General features: G+C 41.8%; 2 protein-coding genes across 3 annotated transcripts; one reads left to right on the top strand and one right to left on the bottom strand.

Moving 5' to 3' along the window:
* The first annotated feature begins 660 nt into the window (after nucleotides 1–660).
* Nucleotides 661–15,913, top strand: TRIM54 (tripartite motif containing 54). 2 transcript variants are annotated; one of them, XM_081330629.1, is made up of 10 exons: nucleotides 661–1,200; nucleotides 5,886–6,058; nucleotides 8,709–8,880; nucleotides 10,003–10,098; nucleotides 10,628–10,861; nucleotides 11,093–11,115; nucleotides 12,849–12,973; nucleotides 14,431–14,538; nucleotides 14,956–15,009; nucleotides 15,691–15,913. In XM_081330629.1, the coding sequence occupies exons 1-10, from the start codon at nucleotides 1,033–1,035 to the stop codon at nucleotides 15,699–15,701; spliced, it is 1,164 nt and encodes a 387-aa protein (XP_081186755.1). In that variant the 5' UTR covers nucleotides 661–1,032; the 3' UTR covers nucleotides 15,702–15,913. The 2 variants fall into 2 exon arrangements, with proteins under 2 accessions (XP_081186755.1, XP_081186756.1); XM_081330630.1 differs by lacking the exon at nucleotides 661–1,200 and adding an exon at nucleotides 1,322–1,517.
* Nucleotides 15,914–17,688: 1,775 nt separating this feature from the next.
* UCN (urocortin) lies at nucleotides 17,689–18,102 on the bottom strand (the record flags this gene model as incomplete). The annotated part of the gene is made up of 1 exon (XM_081315029.1): nucleotides 17,689–18,102. The coding sequence occupies one exon, from the start codon at nucleotides 18,100–18,102 to the stop codon at nucleotides 17,689–17,691; it is 414 nt and encodes a 137-aa protein (XP_081171155.1).
* Nucleotides 18,103–20,509: the final 2,407 nt, after the last annotated feature.

Below are 20,509 nucleotides of genomic sequence, written 5' to 3'. Positions count from 1 at the left end.
GTTTGAATTTATAGTTGCAAGACTTGGTTTTTTTGCAAAATATTTATAAAGGTTATCTTTTAAGTCGATTGCAATTTTATATGTTTCCTCTTAATATTTTGATGATTCATTTTGAATGTTGAGAAAAGTATGCTGCCTAATGTGTCAAGTACAATCAAACCAGGAGCCAATAGCTTAATTGCACTTGCAAAAAAAGAGACTGAACAGCCACTTACATATTCACAGCATTCCTTAATTTCTTAATTGCAAACTCAGTTTGTAGTATATTTATTTATTTATTTAAATTTATATACCGCCCTTTCCCGAAGGACTCATGAAACCTGTCTGAAGAAATGCAAATAAGAGAATTTATTTTATTCCTTAGTAGATGCTTGCAATTTGAATTGTTATCTGGTCCCAGGCAGTTACATAACATCCAGTTACACTTTAGTGGAAGATCTTTATTTTTATCCAATATGTGAAAAGATTTAATTCTTTCCCCCAGCAATACTTGAATCTTACTGTTTTGGATATAGCATAAGAGTATGCCACTGGATGCTCCCCCACCCCCCAGTCTGCCAGCCATCTTTTGAAGGTATCATCGCTTGTTGTGGAATAGTGACTAAGTGTCACCTGATCTCGTTGACAGCTGTTGCTTTGCCCCCGCACCGTTTACTGAGACAAAAATGGCAGCTGGGATTCCTTTAGGGTCATGTGACCTACTAAGAATAGCCTTGTAGGCTCAGGACACGGAATGATGTCAGAAAGAAGTCAAGATCTGGACAGGCAAACTAGAAGAAGAGAAGCAAGCTTGGTGGACGGAGGGAAATTCCCCCAGTAGAAATAAAATAGGAAGAGACCAAGGTGTAAAAGGCAGAAAGGAGAGAGGCCAGCACTGCCAAAGCAGGGGAGCTGGAGCAGGCAGGCAGGCAGAACAAGGCAGAGGGAGCAGAGACTGGCAAGGCAGGCATTGGGACTTAGGGAAAGGGACTGAGGGGGGTCATCCATCCAGCCTATTGGAGTGCGCTGTGGGCAAGAATTGGTGCTGCGGGGATGAACTTTGCCGTGGGCTTCAAGCCGATGCTGGGGACTTCACAGAGCATGGATAGCCTGGAGAAGCAGCTTATCTGCCCCATCTGTTTGGAGATGTTCACCAAACCAGTGGTCATCCTGCCCTGCCAACACAACCTCTGTCGTAAGTGTGCCAACGATATCTTTCAGGTGAGCAAGAAGCCCAATGAATGCTCTGGATAAGCATAACGTGAAAGGGATTCTGGTCGTTCCGGGTGATGCCTTTCTAAAAGCTGAGCGATTTCTGAGCGAAGGATAATTTTTGATAATTATGTAATAAATATTATGTATTCTCTGCTTATAGATAGCCATTAATATTCATGGCACTTTTTGAGTAACATCAATAAAGGGAAATATCTGCCTCCCAAAACTTAAAAAGGCTAATGAGAGAAGGGGATGGAGGAGCAATAGAGGACTCCGAAGTATTGCAGTGCCAGTTGCATCTTGTTTTGTGGAAAAGGACTGAGGTAACAAGGCCAATGTGTTTATAGTTTAAGGGAGAGTTTGGAAGACGGGATAGGAAGGACATTGTGTGTTGTGCTGAGCAGGAGCTCCAAAATGGGAGGGGTACAAGACTAGCTGTGAGCTTCGGGACAGGATGGCCACGCTTTGCATCAGCCTGGCAAGGTCATTACAACAGGCCTGAAAAGGGGTGTGGGGGGAGGGTCTGTTGCCTTTATATGTATCATCACTGAGGAGAATGAAATTGATACAATGAAATGCTTCCTCCTACAGAGCATTTTCTATACATTGCCACTTTCTCGAGGCAGTAACAATGAGGTAGTCTCATTTACCCTGTACCTACAATGGCTAACATGAAAAAGAACACAGAAATAGAATTGAGAACTGGATGATGAAATGGAACATATTTGGGGAAAAATATCCTACCGATTTAAGTAGGATTTGCGTATGATGATTTTTGTGAGTTGTTCAAATAGGCTGCTGCGGTTATAATTTGTTTTGTTACAGTTTGGCTAGGATCTAAAGAAAGTATAACACAAGGTGGGAAATAAAAGTTTTAACCCAAAGAAAGGGTCTTAGATCTCATTTAGTTACATGCTGACTACATTTATACAAATATGTTGAATTTATAGCCAGTTTGGTCTAGTGGTCAAGGCGCCAGGCTCAAAAGCAGGATGTCTTGAGTTCAAATCACGCCTCAGCCGTGAAACCCAGCTGGATGACTTTGAGCCAGTCATTCTCTCTCAATCCAACCCATCTCCCAGAGTTGTTGTGGGGAATATAGAAGAAGGAAGGTGTGCTGGATAAATTTGCTGTCTTGAGTTATTTGTAAAAATAATAAAAATAATAAAGACAGAGCCATCTGAATAGGTTCAGCTGCTGTGTATAGTAGGAGTAAAGGCATCTCGCAATCAGATTTAGGAAGTTTTGTGCAATGCAGATATTCCTCAACTTTCAAACGTTTCTTTAGAAACTGTTCAGAGTTACAAGTCACTGAAAACATACAACTAATCCTTGCACTTATGCCATTGCAACATCTCTATGGCCATGTGATCAAAATTTGGACACTTTATTTATGATGCTTGTAGAACTCCAGGGTCATGTGATTGCCATTTCTCACCTTCCCAGTTGACTTCCAACAAGCAAAGTCAATAGGGGAAGCTGGATTTGCTTAATGACCATGCAATTCACTTAACAACTACAGTGATTTGCTTAACCATGGCAAAAAAGATGATAAAGTTGGGTGTTCTCACTTAACAATCACTGTCCCAATTGTGGTTACAAGTCAATTGTACCCACAGTAAAACAGCCAGAGCTTTTATTCCTTACTTAAAAGGGAACACTACTTTAAACAGCAAATAACAATTTAAATCTGCCTTGAGTATGGGTGGTGTATGAGATGAAAGCCACATTATGGGGACACAACAGAAAAAGAGGTTACCTGGCATTGTTTATGATCCTAGTGAGGAAATGCCACCCTTACCACCATTGCTAGGATTTTCTATCTCTCTGGACAAATTCTAGAAAATCTAAATCTTGATTCTTGGTGGCGCAGTGGGCTAATGCCTCCTTAAGTAACACCGGCTGCCTGCAATTAGTGCAGGGTCGAGTCCCACCAGGCTCAAGGTTGACTCAGCCTTCCATCCTTCTGAGGTAGGTAAAATGGGGGCAATAAGCTGACTTTGTAATAATGCCGCTTGGGGGGGGGGGCAAAAGCCCTAATAAGCAGGCATATACATAGAATGAAGGCTATTGCTAAGCACATTGGTTTGTGCTTAAATTGTAAGTCGCCCTGAGTCTTCGGAGAAGGGCGGGATATAAATGGGATTAAAATAAATAAATAAAACCTGTTGTGTACATGTCCATCAACACCACCAGAATTGTGGGATACCTTTAAGGCTCAAGAATTAAATCCTTTTCTGAGAAAACTAAGCAATCTAGACCATCTCTAAAGGCAAGACACCAAGATATAGTCTTTAAATTCATTAAACAAAATGACTTTAACAAAACTAACAAAAGTGCATGTTTTGCACTTTTACAAAAATAAGAAGGAAAGAAGTGATGTTAATTAGAATGAGAGTAAGGTTACTTCTTTGCAGAGGAAGAATAATCTGTGCATGACCGGTGCCACCTAGAGGCCACAAATAAAATATATTGTGTAAAATTGTTCACTTTTGTTGGGTTCACTCCACAAATAAACCATGTAAGAGTCCAGTGTGCTGCAGGAAGCAGTGCTAGCTTTTTTATTTGCTTCCTGTCTCTGTTTTTAACCTAATAAAATATGCTGCCTTTTGCTTGAAATGTATCCCAAGCAACATGGATTGACTATTGCAGAGCAAAGTAGAACTTGTCTGTGATCTGGAGACAATAATCTTTTAAAGCATTTTTTTTAGCCACTTTGAGACTTTACTACTCATCTTCGGTACTTTTACCAAACTAAATCCCCATTTTCTTATGGCTTTATTCCTTTGCACATAAAGATCTGTTGAATTTCACTCTGTTGGTTGGGACCTTAATTCCTTGTGTACACGATATCTCTTTGAATCAGAATTCTACCTTCTCTAGTATCATCTGTTCTTCTCATCTTGTGGGAAGGTCAGCTATGATGACCATTCCTCGTTCAAACTCTAGGCCTTCTGCAAAGACTTTCTGAATGTTCCTTTTTTAATGTAGCAAGGGAAAATTGAATATATGGGACATCTTATATTCATTGAATTTAATTCACTTTTAACTACATTGTGTTAAAATTCAGTGAAATAACTACCGGTTTTTTTCCCATGGGCAGTTCCTGGTATAGCATTCACACGTAAGGAAAATCCACCCAAGATTTCCATGCACTTAAATAGGCCCTTAGCACATTAATTTATAAAAAAAAGATAGAACTGCGTATTGCCCAGAAGAAAGTCCTACAGCAGGGGTGTCAAACTCAATTTCATTGAGGGCCGCATCAGCATTGCGGTTGCCCTCAGGGGGCCGGGTGGGTGTGGCCAGGGGTAGGCGTGGCCTACTGGGTGGGCGTGGCTAGAGTGCATATGGCCTACTGGGTGGGCGTGGCCAGCTCTACATCGTTCGCATCAAGGGGGCCTATGGGGGCCTGGGCAGGAGCAGGACAGATCTGAGGGTCTCTGGCAGAAGGAGGGTCTCTGGGCCAGGGCCAAGGCAGTGGGGGCCGTTCCCTCACTGTTTCCAGGATGGCTTTGCGGGCCGCGTGAAACCACTTCACGGGCCGGATCTGGCCCCCGGGCCTTGCGTTTGACATGACTGCCCTACAGCATTCTTTCAATATCTTTCCCTCAGAAGGAAAATGTATTAATTTGTTCCTTTGAATTAAATGGTGTCTTATGTATTTTACCTAAAAGAATTTCTTTCAGACCTCAAATTGACAAATCAGTGCTTTTGTTCTGCTTCTTGGCTCAAATTTCATTTCACTGCTATTTGCTCTAATATTGGAGCAGGAGAGCCTATTGAAGCCAACTGACCCCTGAAGGCCTTGTAATGCATCCAAGAGTTTTCAGTGTAAACAACAACAGTTGAAATTTTCAGACTAGGATTTTCTTTTTTTAAAAAAAAATACAATTTATTAAATTTCTTCAAAAGCTAAAATATAAAAAACAATAAATTAAAAATTGCATTAAAATATTTCTCAGGATGTTCTATATTATTTTATTATTTATTTTTGCTTTATTATTTTATTTTATTATTTTACTTATGTGCTGCCCATCTCACCAAAGGTTATTTTAGGCAGTTTACAATCATTGAATAAAAATGCCATGTTAAACATTGAAACAATAAATAGGTATCTTAAATTTAAAATTCAGCTAAGATTAAAGTGACCAAGATGAAGAGGAAGGGAGCAAAGGAGATGGGATGTTATCTAATTTAGATTTTTATTTTATTTTATTTATCAATTAAAGGAGCTCTCTCTTCCAAGTGGCCACATCTTATACCAAACTTGTAAGACCCTGTTGGAAGAGTGAGGTTGTCCCATTTAACTTTTGCACTTCTTAGTCACTACTAGACCATCATTCAACTGTCTGAATATATCCTAGAACTCACATGTGAGTTGGAGAATGAGTTACCATGTATGGCGAGTTACTCTGGCAAGTGGGACTCAGGCCAGGGGATGGCTGAGAATAATCCTTTGCCAATGTCTGCCTATGGCAGTGATCTCTGCAGTTGCCAACTCTTGTAATAGTAGCTGGTGGAGGATCTATTTGCATGACCTGTCCTGGGGTCGAGGAATGTTATTGGTGTTCAGAATGCCCTCCTGGGTTTCTGTTGCTGCTTCCTAGAAGAGCCACACTTTTAAGAAATGGGTAAGTAAGTCATACTGAACCTCAGCAAGACCAACTTTCCCATCGCGTCCTTGCCAGGCCTCCAACCCCCTGTGGCAGTCTCGTGGATCTACTTCAGTGTCCTCAGGAGGCCGATTCCGGTGCCCATCCTGTCGGCATGAAGTCGTGCTGGACCGGCATGGAGTTTATGGCCTGCAACGCAACCTTTTGGTGGAAAACATAATTGATATCTACAAGCAAGAATCCTCTCGGTAAGTTACGTGTAGAGTCCCATGATTTCTGTTTCAACACTGGTGGTAGTCATCCTGCACCTGAGATATGCGTGTTGTGCTCAGACTTTTCTGTTGCTCCAAAATCTTTGTGTTCCAAATAAAGGACTAGAACCAGAATTTTCCTTTTGATTACTTCAACTCTCTTTCCTCCTTCAAAGCCTGTCAGAGATTGAATCCTTGGCTGGGCCTCTCAAATCTTATCCTTCCTACTTCCTCATCACCTTCCTTCCTAAATGCTTTTCTTGCTTTCATATGCATTTTTCTACTTAATACATCCAGATACGTGTCAGCCTGTATATCTAACACACTGTTGGCTCTTACAAGAGCAGAGTTCATAATCTGTAAGGATTAGACAGAGCCAACTCCCCAAAGCTAGAACTTGTTTTTCAGAAAGGCATGCTAATACTGATACCAGTTCTCAGTTCTTTATTTGCATAGGATTTTAGTATTACTGGATTACTGTATTCATAATCTTTGGTGGCAAGATCTGTTTAAAGGGTAGGGTACTCTCACATTCCTGGCAAGCAAAATATTCCTCTCACTTTTGCAAACGCATTTTCTCTTTCATGCACTATTCCAAAAAAGGGAGAAACCAATAACAATACAGCCTAATATGTGATACCGGTATTATAATATTTATTTTTAAAAAATAAAGGCATGCTTCTGCCAGCCCTTTGTCATGTTAATGACCTATTACAAAGCTGTCTTTTAAAATAAATTTATTAAGCATTACCAGGGCTTTTTTTGTCATAGAACGCTCAGATCGGAGTTCCGGCACCTTTTTTGGATGGAACCTTGTAGGGTAGGCAAGGCGGGTTGTATGACATGTGTGAGTTCCGGCACCTTTTTCTTTTACAAAAAAAGCACTGAGCATTACAATTCTATAGATAAAAATTGCTTACCAGAAATTTAAAAAATGAAAAAATAGAAAGGGCAGAAAGAGGAATGTGCTATGGCTTGTTTTCTTTTTCTCTGTTGCTTCTCATAAAATCCTTCAGGTCTGTTTTGTAATTCCAATATAAGAAATTTATCCAAGTTCTTTTTATTTGCCATTTGTATATCCCTTTTAATTATTAAAAACTGAATTAATTTTTATATCCAATGTAATATTTTTCCATATCTTCCATGAAGCTTGATATTTTAAGATATCACTTTTAGATCAATCTCAGTCTTATCCAGGACAACTTGTTCTTCTTCCTTAATATCTGAACACAGTCTATCTATAGTGGTAGACACTTCTAAAATTAAATTCTGGATCCATTGTTCAAAAATATCCTTTGATGTGTTTAATGTTATTTTGTATTTTGCTCCATTCTGTGTTAGTAAGTCAAACTGAAGTGTTCTTGTCCTTTAATTGTAATCTTTAGTTGCCTTTGGTTTCCTTTAGTGTCTCTCAAGTTTCCATTTTATTATATTTTCTTTTAAGAATTCAAAACAACAATATTTTCTCATGGGAAAGATTCTTATAACTAATTTCAAAATCTTATTTCAAATCCATCTGGACCTTTAGTCCATTTACTGAATAACATTCTAATTGCTCTTCTGCTGATTATCCTCCCTCCACCCAACACACAGACAATTGTTATGTTCTTAAACTTATCTTAAAACTTATTTTGCTGAGGATTAAAGGGAAGTCCCCCAGTGCATGTTATAAGACTTGTCAGTTGGAAGGTTCTTAATAGTTGAAAAACAGTAAAAAAAGCAATTTCCATAAGTGTTTAAGAAATGAGACTTGGCAGAACTTTGTGTCCATAATATAGGCTATATTATGGCTGTGAGCTTGGTGGATTCAATTCTCAGCCGTTCAACTTGTGAACTACCTGAACAAACCTTAATTACTGCAGTTTACACATGAGGAGCAGCTGTCCAGAGTATTAGTAGGTAATGTTGCAATCTCTCTTTGTCTCCAGAGATTTTGTTGGCCAGAATTCAACCTCTGGCTGCTGATCTGCAGCAATATCATGTCTGATCCTTCAGACAGATCTAGTTTGCTATGTCCTCAGTGGAACTCATCACCTACCACCAGGCTTACATAAAATGCTGGACAGGGAGGAGAAGAGATCCTCTTTGCATGGGTGCTTCTTCAAAAAGACTCTGTTCCCCTATACACATTGTGATTTTCAAAATTGCTTTGGGATTTGGTTCTTCTTTATGCACTGAAAAAGAATATAATTCTTTAAATACCTAACCTAATCTAAACACGGTACCAAGAAAAGGGTTAAACTCATCAATAATTTGAATCATATAAAGCTATCAGATATGCTGATTACACTAACATTGCATTGCTATCATCAACCAAAGGAAGGATCATGGTAGCTAAGCATTGATGGTAGAACCAAAGCCTTGGCTGTCTCTTGGTCACTGCATGTTTTTCATGGAACCAAACTGAAATCCATCTCCATCTCAGATCCTAAGGTTTCCTTGCTGCCCACCTTTACCTGAATGTCTGTTTGGAACACAAAGGGCTAAAATATTTTTCTTTGGAAATAAAAATTGGGCCTCTTGGCATGCTGCACTATTTCAAAAAGGAGCATCAGTTGACATGATGACCTTAAGAAAAATAGAAAGGCTTTTGAGCCAGGGTAGATCATTCAACATCTCTCTCAATCTCTGTTTATGCTGTGGCCAGGCCTCTCCATACCAAGGCAGAGCAGCAGCTGATGTGTGAAGAACACGAAGATGAAAAGATCAACATATACTGCTTGAACTGTGAAGTTCCAACCTGCTCTATGTGCAAAGTCTTTGGAGCCCACAAAGACTGTGAAGTGGCTCCTCTGACCAACATTTATAAGCGCCAGAAGGTACAAGGAGTGGTGGTGGGGAGAGAAAGAGGGGAAATGAAAGGAGAAGATCCTGTCTTCTTTCTACTCATAGTTTGCTAAATTAGGCTACCAGCAATGCTGTCCAAAAGAGCAAAAATAGTCTGAGTCTTGTGGGGGAGAAACTGTTACACATGTTAGATGCTGCTGCCCAATTTAGCAATTAACAGCATTGTGATCCAGGGCTGATATTATGTCTTAAAATGTTGGTTTCCGAGTCAGCTGTCACATAGGAGAATTGTCAGGACCACAAATAACCTATTCATGTATCAGGTATGTTTATGGGTATGGAAGAAAGTGCCTGGATCATGAGCACCCAGGTAGTGTTGATTGGGGTTTTTCCTCTTCTCCGCTGCTTCCCTTCCATACTACTTCCTTGTTTCCTTGGACAAGAGCCCATCCAGGGTGGGCCTTTCAGTCGCCTTATGACTTGCATCATCCTCTTCCCTGATCTCAAGAGGGAAGATTCCCTAGAATTACTCCATCCGACCTGTTACTCATTATGTTGGCTGCACAATCAAGCAACAGAAGCAGAAACATGTCCACAGCCCCTGCACTGTAATCTTCCTGTCTTCTTGAACATATACATAGAGTTAGACTTTGGGGGAAATGGACTCTGAGACTAAGCCCTGATGAGCCATAAGGTAAATAAGCTGACTTTGTAAAAATGCTGCTTGGGGGCGGGCGCGAAAGCCCTAATAAGCAGGCATATACATAGAATGAAGGCTATTGCTAAGCACATTGATTTGTGCTTCTTAGATTGTAAGCCGCCCTGAGTCTTCGGAGAAGGGCAGGATATAAATGGGATAAAAAAATAATCATGCAGCAGTATTAGTCTATGGCTCATCAAGGCATAGTCTCAGAATGTAGCCTCTATGCATATCTTTAAGTGAGACATTTCAAGTCTCAAATGAATTTGAGTAGTTTGTGGTTTGGAGTGTTGCCTTAATGAGCAGTGTGAACTAGGCCATTACAATATGTCTATTACAGTAAGCTTGTATATTTGCTAAGGCATGACAGGCTTTATGAATACCTGTTTTATTCTGTGCATTTCGTTCAGTAGTGTGAGCCCAGCCATTAAGTTTCCCCTTCCTATGTCTGCAGGGAGAGTTGAGTGATGGCATTGCCATGTTAGTGGCGGGGAATGACCGTATCCAAGCCATCATCACCCAAATGGAAGAGATCTGTAAAACTATCGAGGTGAGGATAAAATCATTCAATTTATTTTTTGGATGCTCTCTAGAGATATTTATTTCTGCACAACATGCCAATACGGGTAATCCTTGACTAACAACTATTCATTTAGTGACTGTTCAAAGTTACAATGGCACTGGGAAAAATGACTTATGACTGCTGCAACATCCCCATGGTCACATGATCAAAATTCAGGTGTTTGGCAACTGATATTATTATTCACTTAACAACTGCAACGATTCGCTTAACAACTTGCCAAAAAAATGAAAAATGCAGTGCAACTTACTTAACAACTGCTTTGCTTAGCAATGAAAATGTTGGACTCAATTGTGGTCGTAAGTTACCTGTAAGCTTCCTTCTTTCTCCCATATGAAAGTTGGAGAAAAGTTGGAGCCTTCTGGGAGCAAATAAGAGGAAAAACAGGGAAACGTACACTTGTAGTATTTATTGATCTCATTATGACATTTAGTTAACTTTAACATGTGGTGGAAATAGAACTTTTAAAATAATAGCTCATGTACTCCATCTCTGGCAGGATAATGCTCGGCGACAGAAGCAGCATCTTTGTCTGCGCTTTGACTCTTTGTACAGCATCCTGGAGGAACGCAAAAAAGAGCTGTTGCAAGAAATTGGACGAGAGCAAGAGGAAAAAGTCCAAAGGGTGCGAGGGCTTATCCGGCAATATGGCGACCACCTTGAGGTCTCCTCTAAGCTGGTTGAGTCAGCCATCCAGTCCATGGAGGAACCCCAGATGGCCCTCTATCTGCAGGTGCATACAGGTGTGGCAGGACAGGGTGGGGGACCAGGGCAAGCCTGGAGCCAGTTTAAGTCAATCAGCAAGAAGCAGGATATACTGTCAGCTTTCTTAAGGATGAACAGGTAAGGGAAGGAGAGAAGCAGGATCGTACTTGCAACTTGGAAGATTCGGTGATTTAAAACTTGGGGATATAGTTGTTTTCTGCTTCATTGATGCTGAAGATTCTCTCTTTCTTTCCTGCAGCAGTCAAAGGAGCTGATCAAAAAGTGAGTAGAAGCAACAGGAGCAAAGGTCCAGGCCCTGAGCCTTAATATCATCCTTCAGTGGCCCAACTGGCACTCAACAGTAGCACTCAAGATATCAGAAATTCATTTTTTGTGTGTATTTTTTATTTTATTCAGAAGATTAAAATACAAAGTTCAAAAAAAAAAGATTAACAAGGACAAAACAAAACTAGACAATTAAAAATGGGAGTTAAATGGACAAAAAACAAAACCACATATTATTCTCCCCTTGTTCTACAGTGACAAATGTAACAATAGCTTTCCCTCTTATGAAACAGGTCCAAGATTTATAAACTGCTGCATCTAATTGCAACCCAGTCTGATATGTCATCCATTATATACATGAAGAAAAAATAGTTAACATGTTAATCAACAGCAAAGTTAAACAGAGGTTCACTTCTGAGTAGTAATTCATACTCTGTTCTTTGATCCAGTTAGGCTGGTGTCTGTCTCTCCAAAGCCCACAAATTTGTGATTTGTTATTTTACGCTCACTGGAATCTTCCTCTCCTCCTTAAACAACCACAGCAGTGGGATTCCTTCTGGATTCAGGATTAGTCAGTGCTGTAGATTTTGCTGGTTGATATGTTAACGTTATTCTGAATCATATCCATGCTTACAATTCTGGAGCCAGCTTCTGAGTCACACAGGAATCTTTCTCAACATAGATTTCGGCAACTAAGTATTATGTCTAAGGCTGAAGAAACTTTGTCAACTAAATGTTAAGCCCAAGACTAAATAAACAGCTTTGCCTTCTGTTCACTTTCAGTAAGATGCTGCTGTAAGTTAGCATTAACAGTAGATCAAATCACACAATTTCTCTATAGGACAGAGCAATGAAAACAGTAACAGAAAACGTATTTTCTTATAGCTTTCAAATATTTGTTTCCTACACAAACACATAAACATATACTTCATATGTTTTGAAATAATAGAGAGCTCTTCCTCGTGCTCCTCCCCTACCTAAGTTTAACTGATAGCAGTGTTCCAATATCTCAGGGGCTGCCACAAAGAAGAGGGAGTCAAGCTATTCTCCAAAGCACCTGAAAGCAGGACAAGAAGCAACGGATGGAAACTAGTCAAGGAGAGAAGCAACCTAGAACTAAGGAGAAACTTCCTGACAGTTAGAACAATTAACCAGTGGAACAACCTGCCTCCAGAAGTGGTGAATGCTCCAACACTGGAGGTTTTTAAGAAGAGACTGGACAGCCATTTGCCTGAAATGGTATAGGGTTTCCTGCCTGAGCAGGGGGTTGGACTAGATGACCTCCAAGGTCCCTTCCAACTTTATATTATTATTATTATTATTATTATTATTATTATTATTATTATTATTATTATTATTATTATTATTATTATTATTATTATTATTAACTTTACTTAGATTGATAGAACATTTTGATAGAAGTCACAATTGGCAGCAGTAAGCCATGATACCTGGCCTTAGAAAAATGCTATGCGCAGCTGGAATGATACTTCCCAGGATCTTGGTGGGGACAGTTTTGAAGCCATTTCAGCTGACGTCTTTAGTTCATTATTTGCTGGAAGCAGACTAGAGAAAGAAGGGAGGAGTCAAAAATAGCCAATCACATGCACACTGTTGTGTCATTTTGGAGAGAAAGGAATCTTCTGCTGCCCACTGCCAGTTCCCATCTCTACTCTTTTGGTGGAAGGAGATATGCATCAGATAGACTTCACCATGCCTCTTTTCTACAGGATCACAGATATGTCCAAGGTATCCATGAGCAGCCGACCTGAGCCTGGCTATGAAAACATGGAGCATTTCTCTATCAATGTAGATCATGTTGCTGAAATGCTGAGAACTATTGAATTTCAGACAGGTGAGAGTGGCTGGACTGAAACATTTTGCTGCTGTTCCTCCATTTGAGTGCCATTCTTTTTAGTTTCTCATTAAGTTACACGTTCCCTGTCTAAGAAGGGATTTGTCACCAAGGAACTGAAACCTTAACTCTAACTCTGTAGGGCAGGGGTGTCAAACTCAATTTCATTGAGGGCCACATCAGCATTGCGGTTGCCCTCAAGGGGCCAGGGTGGGTATGGCCTGGGTGGGCGTGGCCTACTGGGTGGGCGTGGCTAGAGTGCGTATGGCCTACTGGGTGGGCGTGGCCAGCTCTACATCGTTTGCATCAAGGGTGCCTATGGGGGCCTGGGCAGGAGTGGGACAGATCTGAGGGTCTCTGGCAGGAGGAGGGTCTCTGGGCCAGGGCCAAGGCAGTGGGGGACGTTCCTTCACTGTTTCCAGGATGGCTTCACGGGCCGCATGAAACCACTTCGTGGGCCGGATCTGGCCCCCGGGCCTTGTGTTTGACATGTCTGCTGTAGGGTGAAAAAGCCTGTATCTAAGGAAGGGGGCATTGCAACGATCAGTGATTTGAGGAATGGAGAAGAAGGAGCCATAGGATTATTGGTGGAGAGGCTATAGATGGAAGTTTTAGAGTATTTCAAAGAGAATGATCCAAGCCATTTTGAACTTGACTTAACAAAATTCCTATAGCATAAAATGACAAGTCATTGTCTGGAGCACTCAGTAGTTCAACAGCAGGCATTTGAAAGCAAGACTGATGTGTAATGAGATATTTCTGCAGACCCACAACATCATTTATATAATTTTTGGGTTTGAAGGAAATAGATATTTGGCTTATGGTGCAAAAATCAACATCAGCATCAAACCAATAAAGAATTTTGTGGCTGGTTCAGACAACATACCTGAGTCAGCTAAAAGCCTAATGTCTATATTTGCACAACATATAAAGCTAGCATATTATGCAAATCCAGAAAATGGATCAGTAACCAGATGATACACGCAGTTTAAAGCCCTAGTGCTGGTGTATTTGGGAAAAATATACAAAAAAGTTATTTTTCTTTAAACCTTTTTTTTGTAAATCTGCATCACAACTCTTAAAAGTGAATTCCTGCATGTCATGAAAGGATGTTATTGAACTAGATAGGATATTAATTGGGCCAACAAATTTACACTAAAACTAAAGGACTTTCTTTACTCAGAAATATTAAAATATTTTGCTTTTGTTTGTGGTTGTTTTCTGAAAAATGTATTTAGAACAAGTATGACTTAGGAAGGAAATTATACAAAACCTATATGGTAATTATGCATCATGAGTGTGGAATTGCATATTTTTGAAATGTCTGTCTACATAATGTTAGCATTCAAAAAGCACGTTGGAAAAATCTATGTTTAGTGATTTAAGGTAGATGAATAATAGAAAGTTGTTATTTTCACATATGCCTGCTTTGCACCCCCACCCTGCTTCCCTCTCAGATGTTTCTGGGGAGGAAACTGAGACTGAAGGAATTATCCCAGAAGGAAGTGGTGAAGCTGGAGAGGAAGACCATCCAGAAGGATCGGAGGCTCCTGAAGGAGCAGAAGGTGAGTTGAAAGGCTGAAATGAGAGATGGGTAGAGAGTAATGAGTAGCTCTGACTGCATTCAGATTTTACCACTCGCAAGACCTTTATCAGAAAATCTAAATGATTTTTTCTTCCTACCTGTCCTGTTTGAGCCACAATCTTCTTAGAAATGTCCTCATTATAATCCATATTAAGAACTTGAAGAGGAAAGCATTCTCAGGAATTATTTTAATATATTTAGCTCACTTAAGCATAGGTGAGCTAATAGATTAAAATATTTCTGAGTGATGGAGTCACATATAATGGAAATGGGGCTATTTCTGCCTGTGATTTTATAATCACAGTTCTGAGTACTTCTCTCCTTTCCTCTTGAGCTAACCTCAACCTTAGCTATGAAATGTGGAATCCTAATTTCACGCATCTCTTTCTCTCTCTAGATGGAGAGAACCTGTCTCGATTCAGACCAAAGCCACCAAGTGCACCACCTCGGGGTAAGTCTCCCTTCTCCTGGACAGCTTCCTTAATTAGCAGAGAATGAGAGGACCAGGAGGGGGATGAAAAGGAATCTTCAGGAATGAGTCCCAACAACCAGATGTTCTCTTGATGGGATGCCTACATAGGAAGTTTCTAGGGATGCTCTGAATGGAATTTTCTCTCATGTTGCGTACTTGCCTGGCACTGTACTATAGAGAAGAAAATAGATAACCTTTTATCACAATTTTTTTCAATGACATGTAAACACAATGAAAAGAAATACACCATCAGCCAGAATTGGAGGAAGGGAACAGAGTAGGTTTGACTGTTTCCAAAGCAGTGGGAAATAAGTTTGCTTCCTAACCCAGAAAAAGTGGGCAGAATTTTGGCAACTTATGGCTGTTGATCTTTGACTATTTTGGGTCTTCTTTCCTGCTCTTGAGGCTTTGGGTTTTTATTGGCAACGTTTCTCCCAGCATTCACCCTCTGGTTCCTTCCCCCAACTCTTTGCTTTCTGAGTGAATAAAGGAATAAAGGAATAAAATTGAAAGAAGAGGATTTGTTACCAGGAAAGGATAGTGTGCGCATTAGTGAGCTTTCTTGCTTTGACTGGGACATTCATAAGGCCTGGATCAGCTGGGAAGCACTCTGGCACATTTTATTTCCCACTGGATGTGTACCTTGTTTTTTTCCATCAGGCCAATATTGAAAAGTCACTTTGAAGACAGAAGCAGCTGGAGAAGTGTTCCGTTCAGTCCCATCCCATACTTCTTCCTCCTCACCACCAGAAGTTTTTCTTGGTTCCCACTAAATTTTCTTTCTCCATGCATCTTTTTCTTGCTTTCTTCTATGCTCCTCTTCTCCCTATACCATTTGGCTTTTTAATTTATGAAGACAATAAAGTTGTGACTTATTTGCTAACAGCAATTCTGGCAAGGTTCATTGGGTGAGAGATTCTGTTCGATTCCTTTCTTTGGAGGGAAAAAATGAGATTCATAGGCATGGATGGTGAAATTTTCCAAAGGGTGCTCATTCATACATTTCTGCATTTATCATTCGCAGAGGCTATCTGCAGTAGTTCCTCAACTCCCTCCTACCAGAAGTGGTTCTTTTGTTAAACCACAACAGCTTTTCCCCAACTCATCAAGGGCTGTCTAAAACGTTTTCTTGTGCTGGGAAAAAGAGGGTCAGCCATAGACATGGTTTTAGCCTGGTTTAGAAACACTTTACTCTCAATCCTTCCACCCTATTCCTGGGTTAAGGAAGAGGTAACCTGTTCCATCCTTTGAACGTGGATGAATCTAAATGTTACTTTGACCAGTTTCAAATTTACACTGAGGAAAAGTGGCATCTCTATATTTGAGGTACGTTGGAGCAGGAGGACATCAACAGTGAAACTCCATCTTCTGTAGGTACAACTTTATGAGATGAGTGGCCATTTACATTATTTACAATTTTTAAAAGATTACGAAGGAAGTCTAATCTGCCTTCCTGACCTGCTGTTTTTGACCGATCAGAGCACCCTCCAATTGGGGAAAAGGCAAAACGCTGCTCATTGTTAGCATCAGCAACCAGCACCAGTGAAAAGATTGGTTTGGAAGGAGCTTGTGCTTTTTAAGGGGTCTAAGCAGTGCTGCTGTCCATGGTGCTACTCTTGAAGTTGGAGCACAAGGCAAAGGAGTCATGGGCATTTGAGAAGGGCATTTGTGGAGGGGGAGGGTCAATGGGGAATTGAGACACCCCCTATAGCTAGTATACATAGTGCTTCCATCTCCCTGTCTAGTTGACGTGAAAATGCTCAATTCTAGCCTGTATTTCAGGCTGCAATACAGCGTTCCCTTTGATGGAAAGATACCCTTTTTCTGAAAGCATTTGAATTTTACTTGAGTTTAGCTTTTCATAGTGTCTGACCAAGGCTGACCTGGAGAATCAACGATCCAATTCAGGCTTCCTTTGGCCTCAAAACCCAAGTTCTGCCTGTATTCCTGTAAAGCAGATCAAAATAGAGGCACATCTGAATTTTTAGATCTGCAGAAGTTTTGTTAGCCAGGCTAACATTTTACTTTCCTCCATCAGCATTACTTTATCCCTCCAAAGGTGATTAACTTTTGGTAGAGTTGATCTACAGTATCAGGAGATCTGTTAAACTTCATAATGCATGCATAGAATGGCTCATTTAATTTTGGTTTGATTGGTGGGTTTGCCATATTCGAACCCAGATGATTCGTTAACATCACTTGTATAATGTGCGGCCTCAGAAAATAAGTTAATTCAGTAAATAAGTGTGAAGTAATATGATGTAAGCCCTTCTACTGAACTGAAGCAGCTTCTTGGATGAGAAGCGAAGCATTTTCAAGGAAAAGAACCAAGAATCTAGTTGCTTTTTTGGGAAAGCCCCTTTGGGACCTTCTACTGAACTCAACAGTTGATATCAGGACAGCAAACTTTGACACCTCACAACTCAGGTAGGACCACCAGTGGAGCCCAGGACGCAAACTCACCCTTCCCCGCCCCCCTCCAAATCACCAGCCCGCACTCGGAAATCGTTTGACGCCTAAGAAGTTTTATTTCATAAACAAATATGTTCTGTGAAGGCGCCGGAGTTGGGGCAAGCGATGCCTAAGAAAGTAGGGGCGATTCAGTGGCTGGATCGGCTCACAAAGGCGAGGATCTCTTGCGTGCTCTCGCTGACGGCTTCACTTGCCTACCGAGTCCAAGAGTTGACGGTTTAACTCTGCCTGGGCTTGCTGGCTCTGCGCCCGGGAGATCTCCATCATGTGGCGGAGGAGGTGGAAGGTGAGGTCGATCGAGAGGGGCGGCTCGTGGCGTTTGAGTCGGTCGCTCAGTTCGGCGAGACGTCGACGCAATTCTTCTTCCTCCGGAGATAGACGGCGCAGAGATCGCAGCCACAGGCTCGCCCCGTCTGGCTCGGGAACAGGTTGCAGCGGCTGGCGGGATCCGGCGCGGTTTTCCTCGGGGAACCGCAGCCGCAGGGTCAGGTCGCTTTCTGCACTACCCTCGAGGTCGGCCGCTGGTCTGGCTCCGAGGGACACTTGCGAGACCAGAAGGAGCAGCGAGGCCAGGAGGCTGGGCAGCTGCGCCCGCCTCATGCTGAGGCGGTCCGGGCCTGGTAAAGGAGACAGGGAGGTCTTGGAGAGAGCGAGACCCGGACAGCTGGTACTGCCCTGGTGACCCAGGTCAGGGAGCAACGCCGCCGACCTTCTCCCTAAAGTTGAGGAGAATCTGGGGAACCTGACTAAAGTCTACTTGAGAGATGCTCTCCGAAGCAATCGGACGGAGGACAGCATCCCGAGGACAGCATTGCTAAGCACGTTGATTTGTGCTTTAGATTGTAAGCCGCCCTGAGTCTTCGGAGAAGGGCGGGATATAAAATGGGATTAAAAAATAAAAAAATAAATAAATCCCAGCCCTCTCTTGGCGACCCAGTGCCAGTAGGGGGTGGCACTGAGCTAGTAGTCGCAGCACCCGAGGGCTGACGGGGTTGCCTGGAGGATCGTCTAGCGCCTCCGCTTCTTTTTCTCTTCCCTCCCGCCCCCCCCCGCCCCCTCCGCCTCAGCCTCAGGTGGAAGGGAAGCAACTTACCGCGATGTGTCCTTGCGGAGCCGAGAAAAGGGTGCTCGGAGCCGCTGGCGGGTTCTTTATATATAGCAAGCCGGGAGATCCATTGACGTCAGTGAGGAACATGGACTGATTGCTGATGGTGCGGGCGGTGTCCCCCGATAGACCCTCTTGGGACCTGAACTGGTGTCTGAGTGGGAGAAGGTGTCCTTGTGCTTTGTTACTGGGTGCCTGCTCCCCGCTCCCTCTGGATTATTTCAGCACTCCTGCAAGTCGCCTCAGAGTAAATTCACTCTTTGCAGACCTAGTTTTTCTCACCTACTTCCCAGGTCGAACAGACTCGGGTCCTAGGAATGCTGGAGCGACTCTCAAGGCATTAATGCCAGGGAGAGCAGCTGAGCCCCCTGAAAGTCTATGTGATTCTCTACCCCACTCTGTGTGTGAACTCTGTCCTATAGACCAGCTTTTGGATGTTTTCATGTTTCTTCATATAATCAATCTCGATTCTACTTTCAAACAGCCATGAATCTCAAACTTGGAAGATACAGCCTCCATCACTTAAAGAAATTAATATAAGCAGAAGCTATGATGAACTTCCAAGCTGGTTGACAGACAAGTACTTCTGATTAGTTTGAGAAAATTCCATAGGAAAGGATCAGGAAGCAGTGGGTAGGAATAGAGTTAAATATGCCAGCTTTAGCTGGTAATTTTTTTCCAGCATCTTTGAATAGGAAATCCCGAGCGCCGCGTAACAGAGTGAGCGCCTGTTACTCGTCCCAGCTTCTGCCAACCTAGCAGTTCGAAAGCACGTAAAAATGCAAGTAGAAAAATAGGGACCACTACGGTGGGAAGGTAACAGCGTTCCGTGCGCCTTTGGCGTCTAGTCATGCCGGCCACATGACCACGGAGATGTCCTCGGACAAGCGCTGGCTCTTCGGCTTTGAAACGGAGATGAGCACCGGCCCCTAGAGTCGGAAACGACTAGCACGCATGTGCGGGGGAACCTTTACCTTTACCTTTAATAGACCAACCACAGCCCATACAAGATGGGAAGATGTTGTGACTGGTAAGCAGATCTGAAGAAATGGGCAGACTTGGTTAGCCAGTTGAAATCTCTTGAGGGGCAGTAAGGTAGGAGAGGGCAAGAGGTGAAAGAGGACAAACACCAAAAAAAAGCCACCAAACTATGTCTGGAATTTTAATTATTTAATGTATTATTTAATAAATGTATATGGCTATCCACTTGCCAGTGTGACTCTAGGTAGGTAATAAAAATAGACATACAATCCAATTGTCAAACCACATCTTGCCTCTTCAGAACAGGCACATCTAACATCCCACCCCAAATTTATAGAGAAAATAACAGTTAATACCTTATGGAAGGTAACAAGAATAGGTGGGGGGAAGAGATTACTCCAGAAGAAAAGGACTGTTATGGAAAATACACAACCATGACCTTGAATTGCATCTTGAAGCTTATTAAGAGATAGTGCAGTGCACAAAATAGTAATGTTAAATGGGCATATTGTTGTGCACACATCTGCCCCACTGCATTTTGAACCAGCTATTTTCTGGCTATTCTTCAAGGGCAACCCCATTTAAGGTTCATTGCAGTAATTCAACCAGAAGATACTAAAATCTGAATGATCAGGAGCAGAGACACCTGATTGGAGGGCAGAAACAATTGACACATCAAGTGAAAGTCAAAGACAAAAACCCTCCTGTCACCCATTTCTTGATCAGGATCTGGAAGTTCAAGAACAATTGTCCAGTGAGTTGGACAATTTATCCAAACAAGCTAACAGTAAACAATAGCTCAATCAAGGAACCACCAAAGCCACTTCCACCAATATTGACAGGACAAATCACTAATATAAAAAATGAGAGCAAATCCCGCTGTCTACTACTAGTTTGCTAATGAAATGTCTGCAAGAAAAC

Source organism: Vipera berus (assembly GCF_964194415.1).
Source record: "Vipera berus genome assembly, chromosome: 1".
NCBI classification, from domain to species: Eukaryota; Metazoa; Chordata; class Lepidosauria; order Squamata; family Viperidae; genus Vipera; species Vipera berus.
The sequence above is the reverse complement of the archived record's forward strand: the minus strand, read 5'-3'. Positions and strand labels throughout refer to the sequence as shown.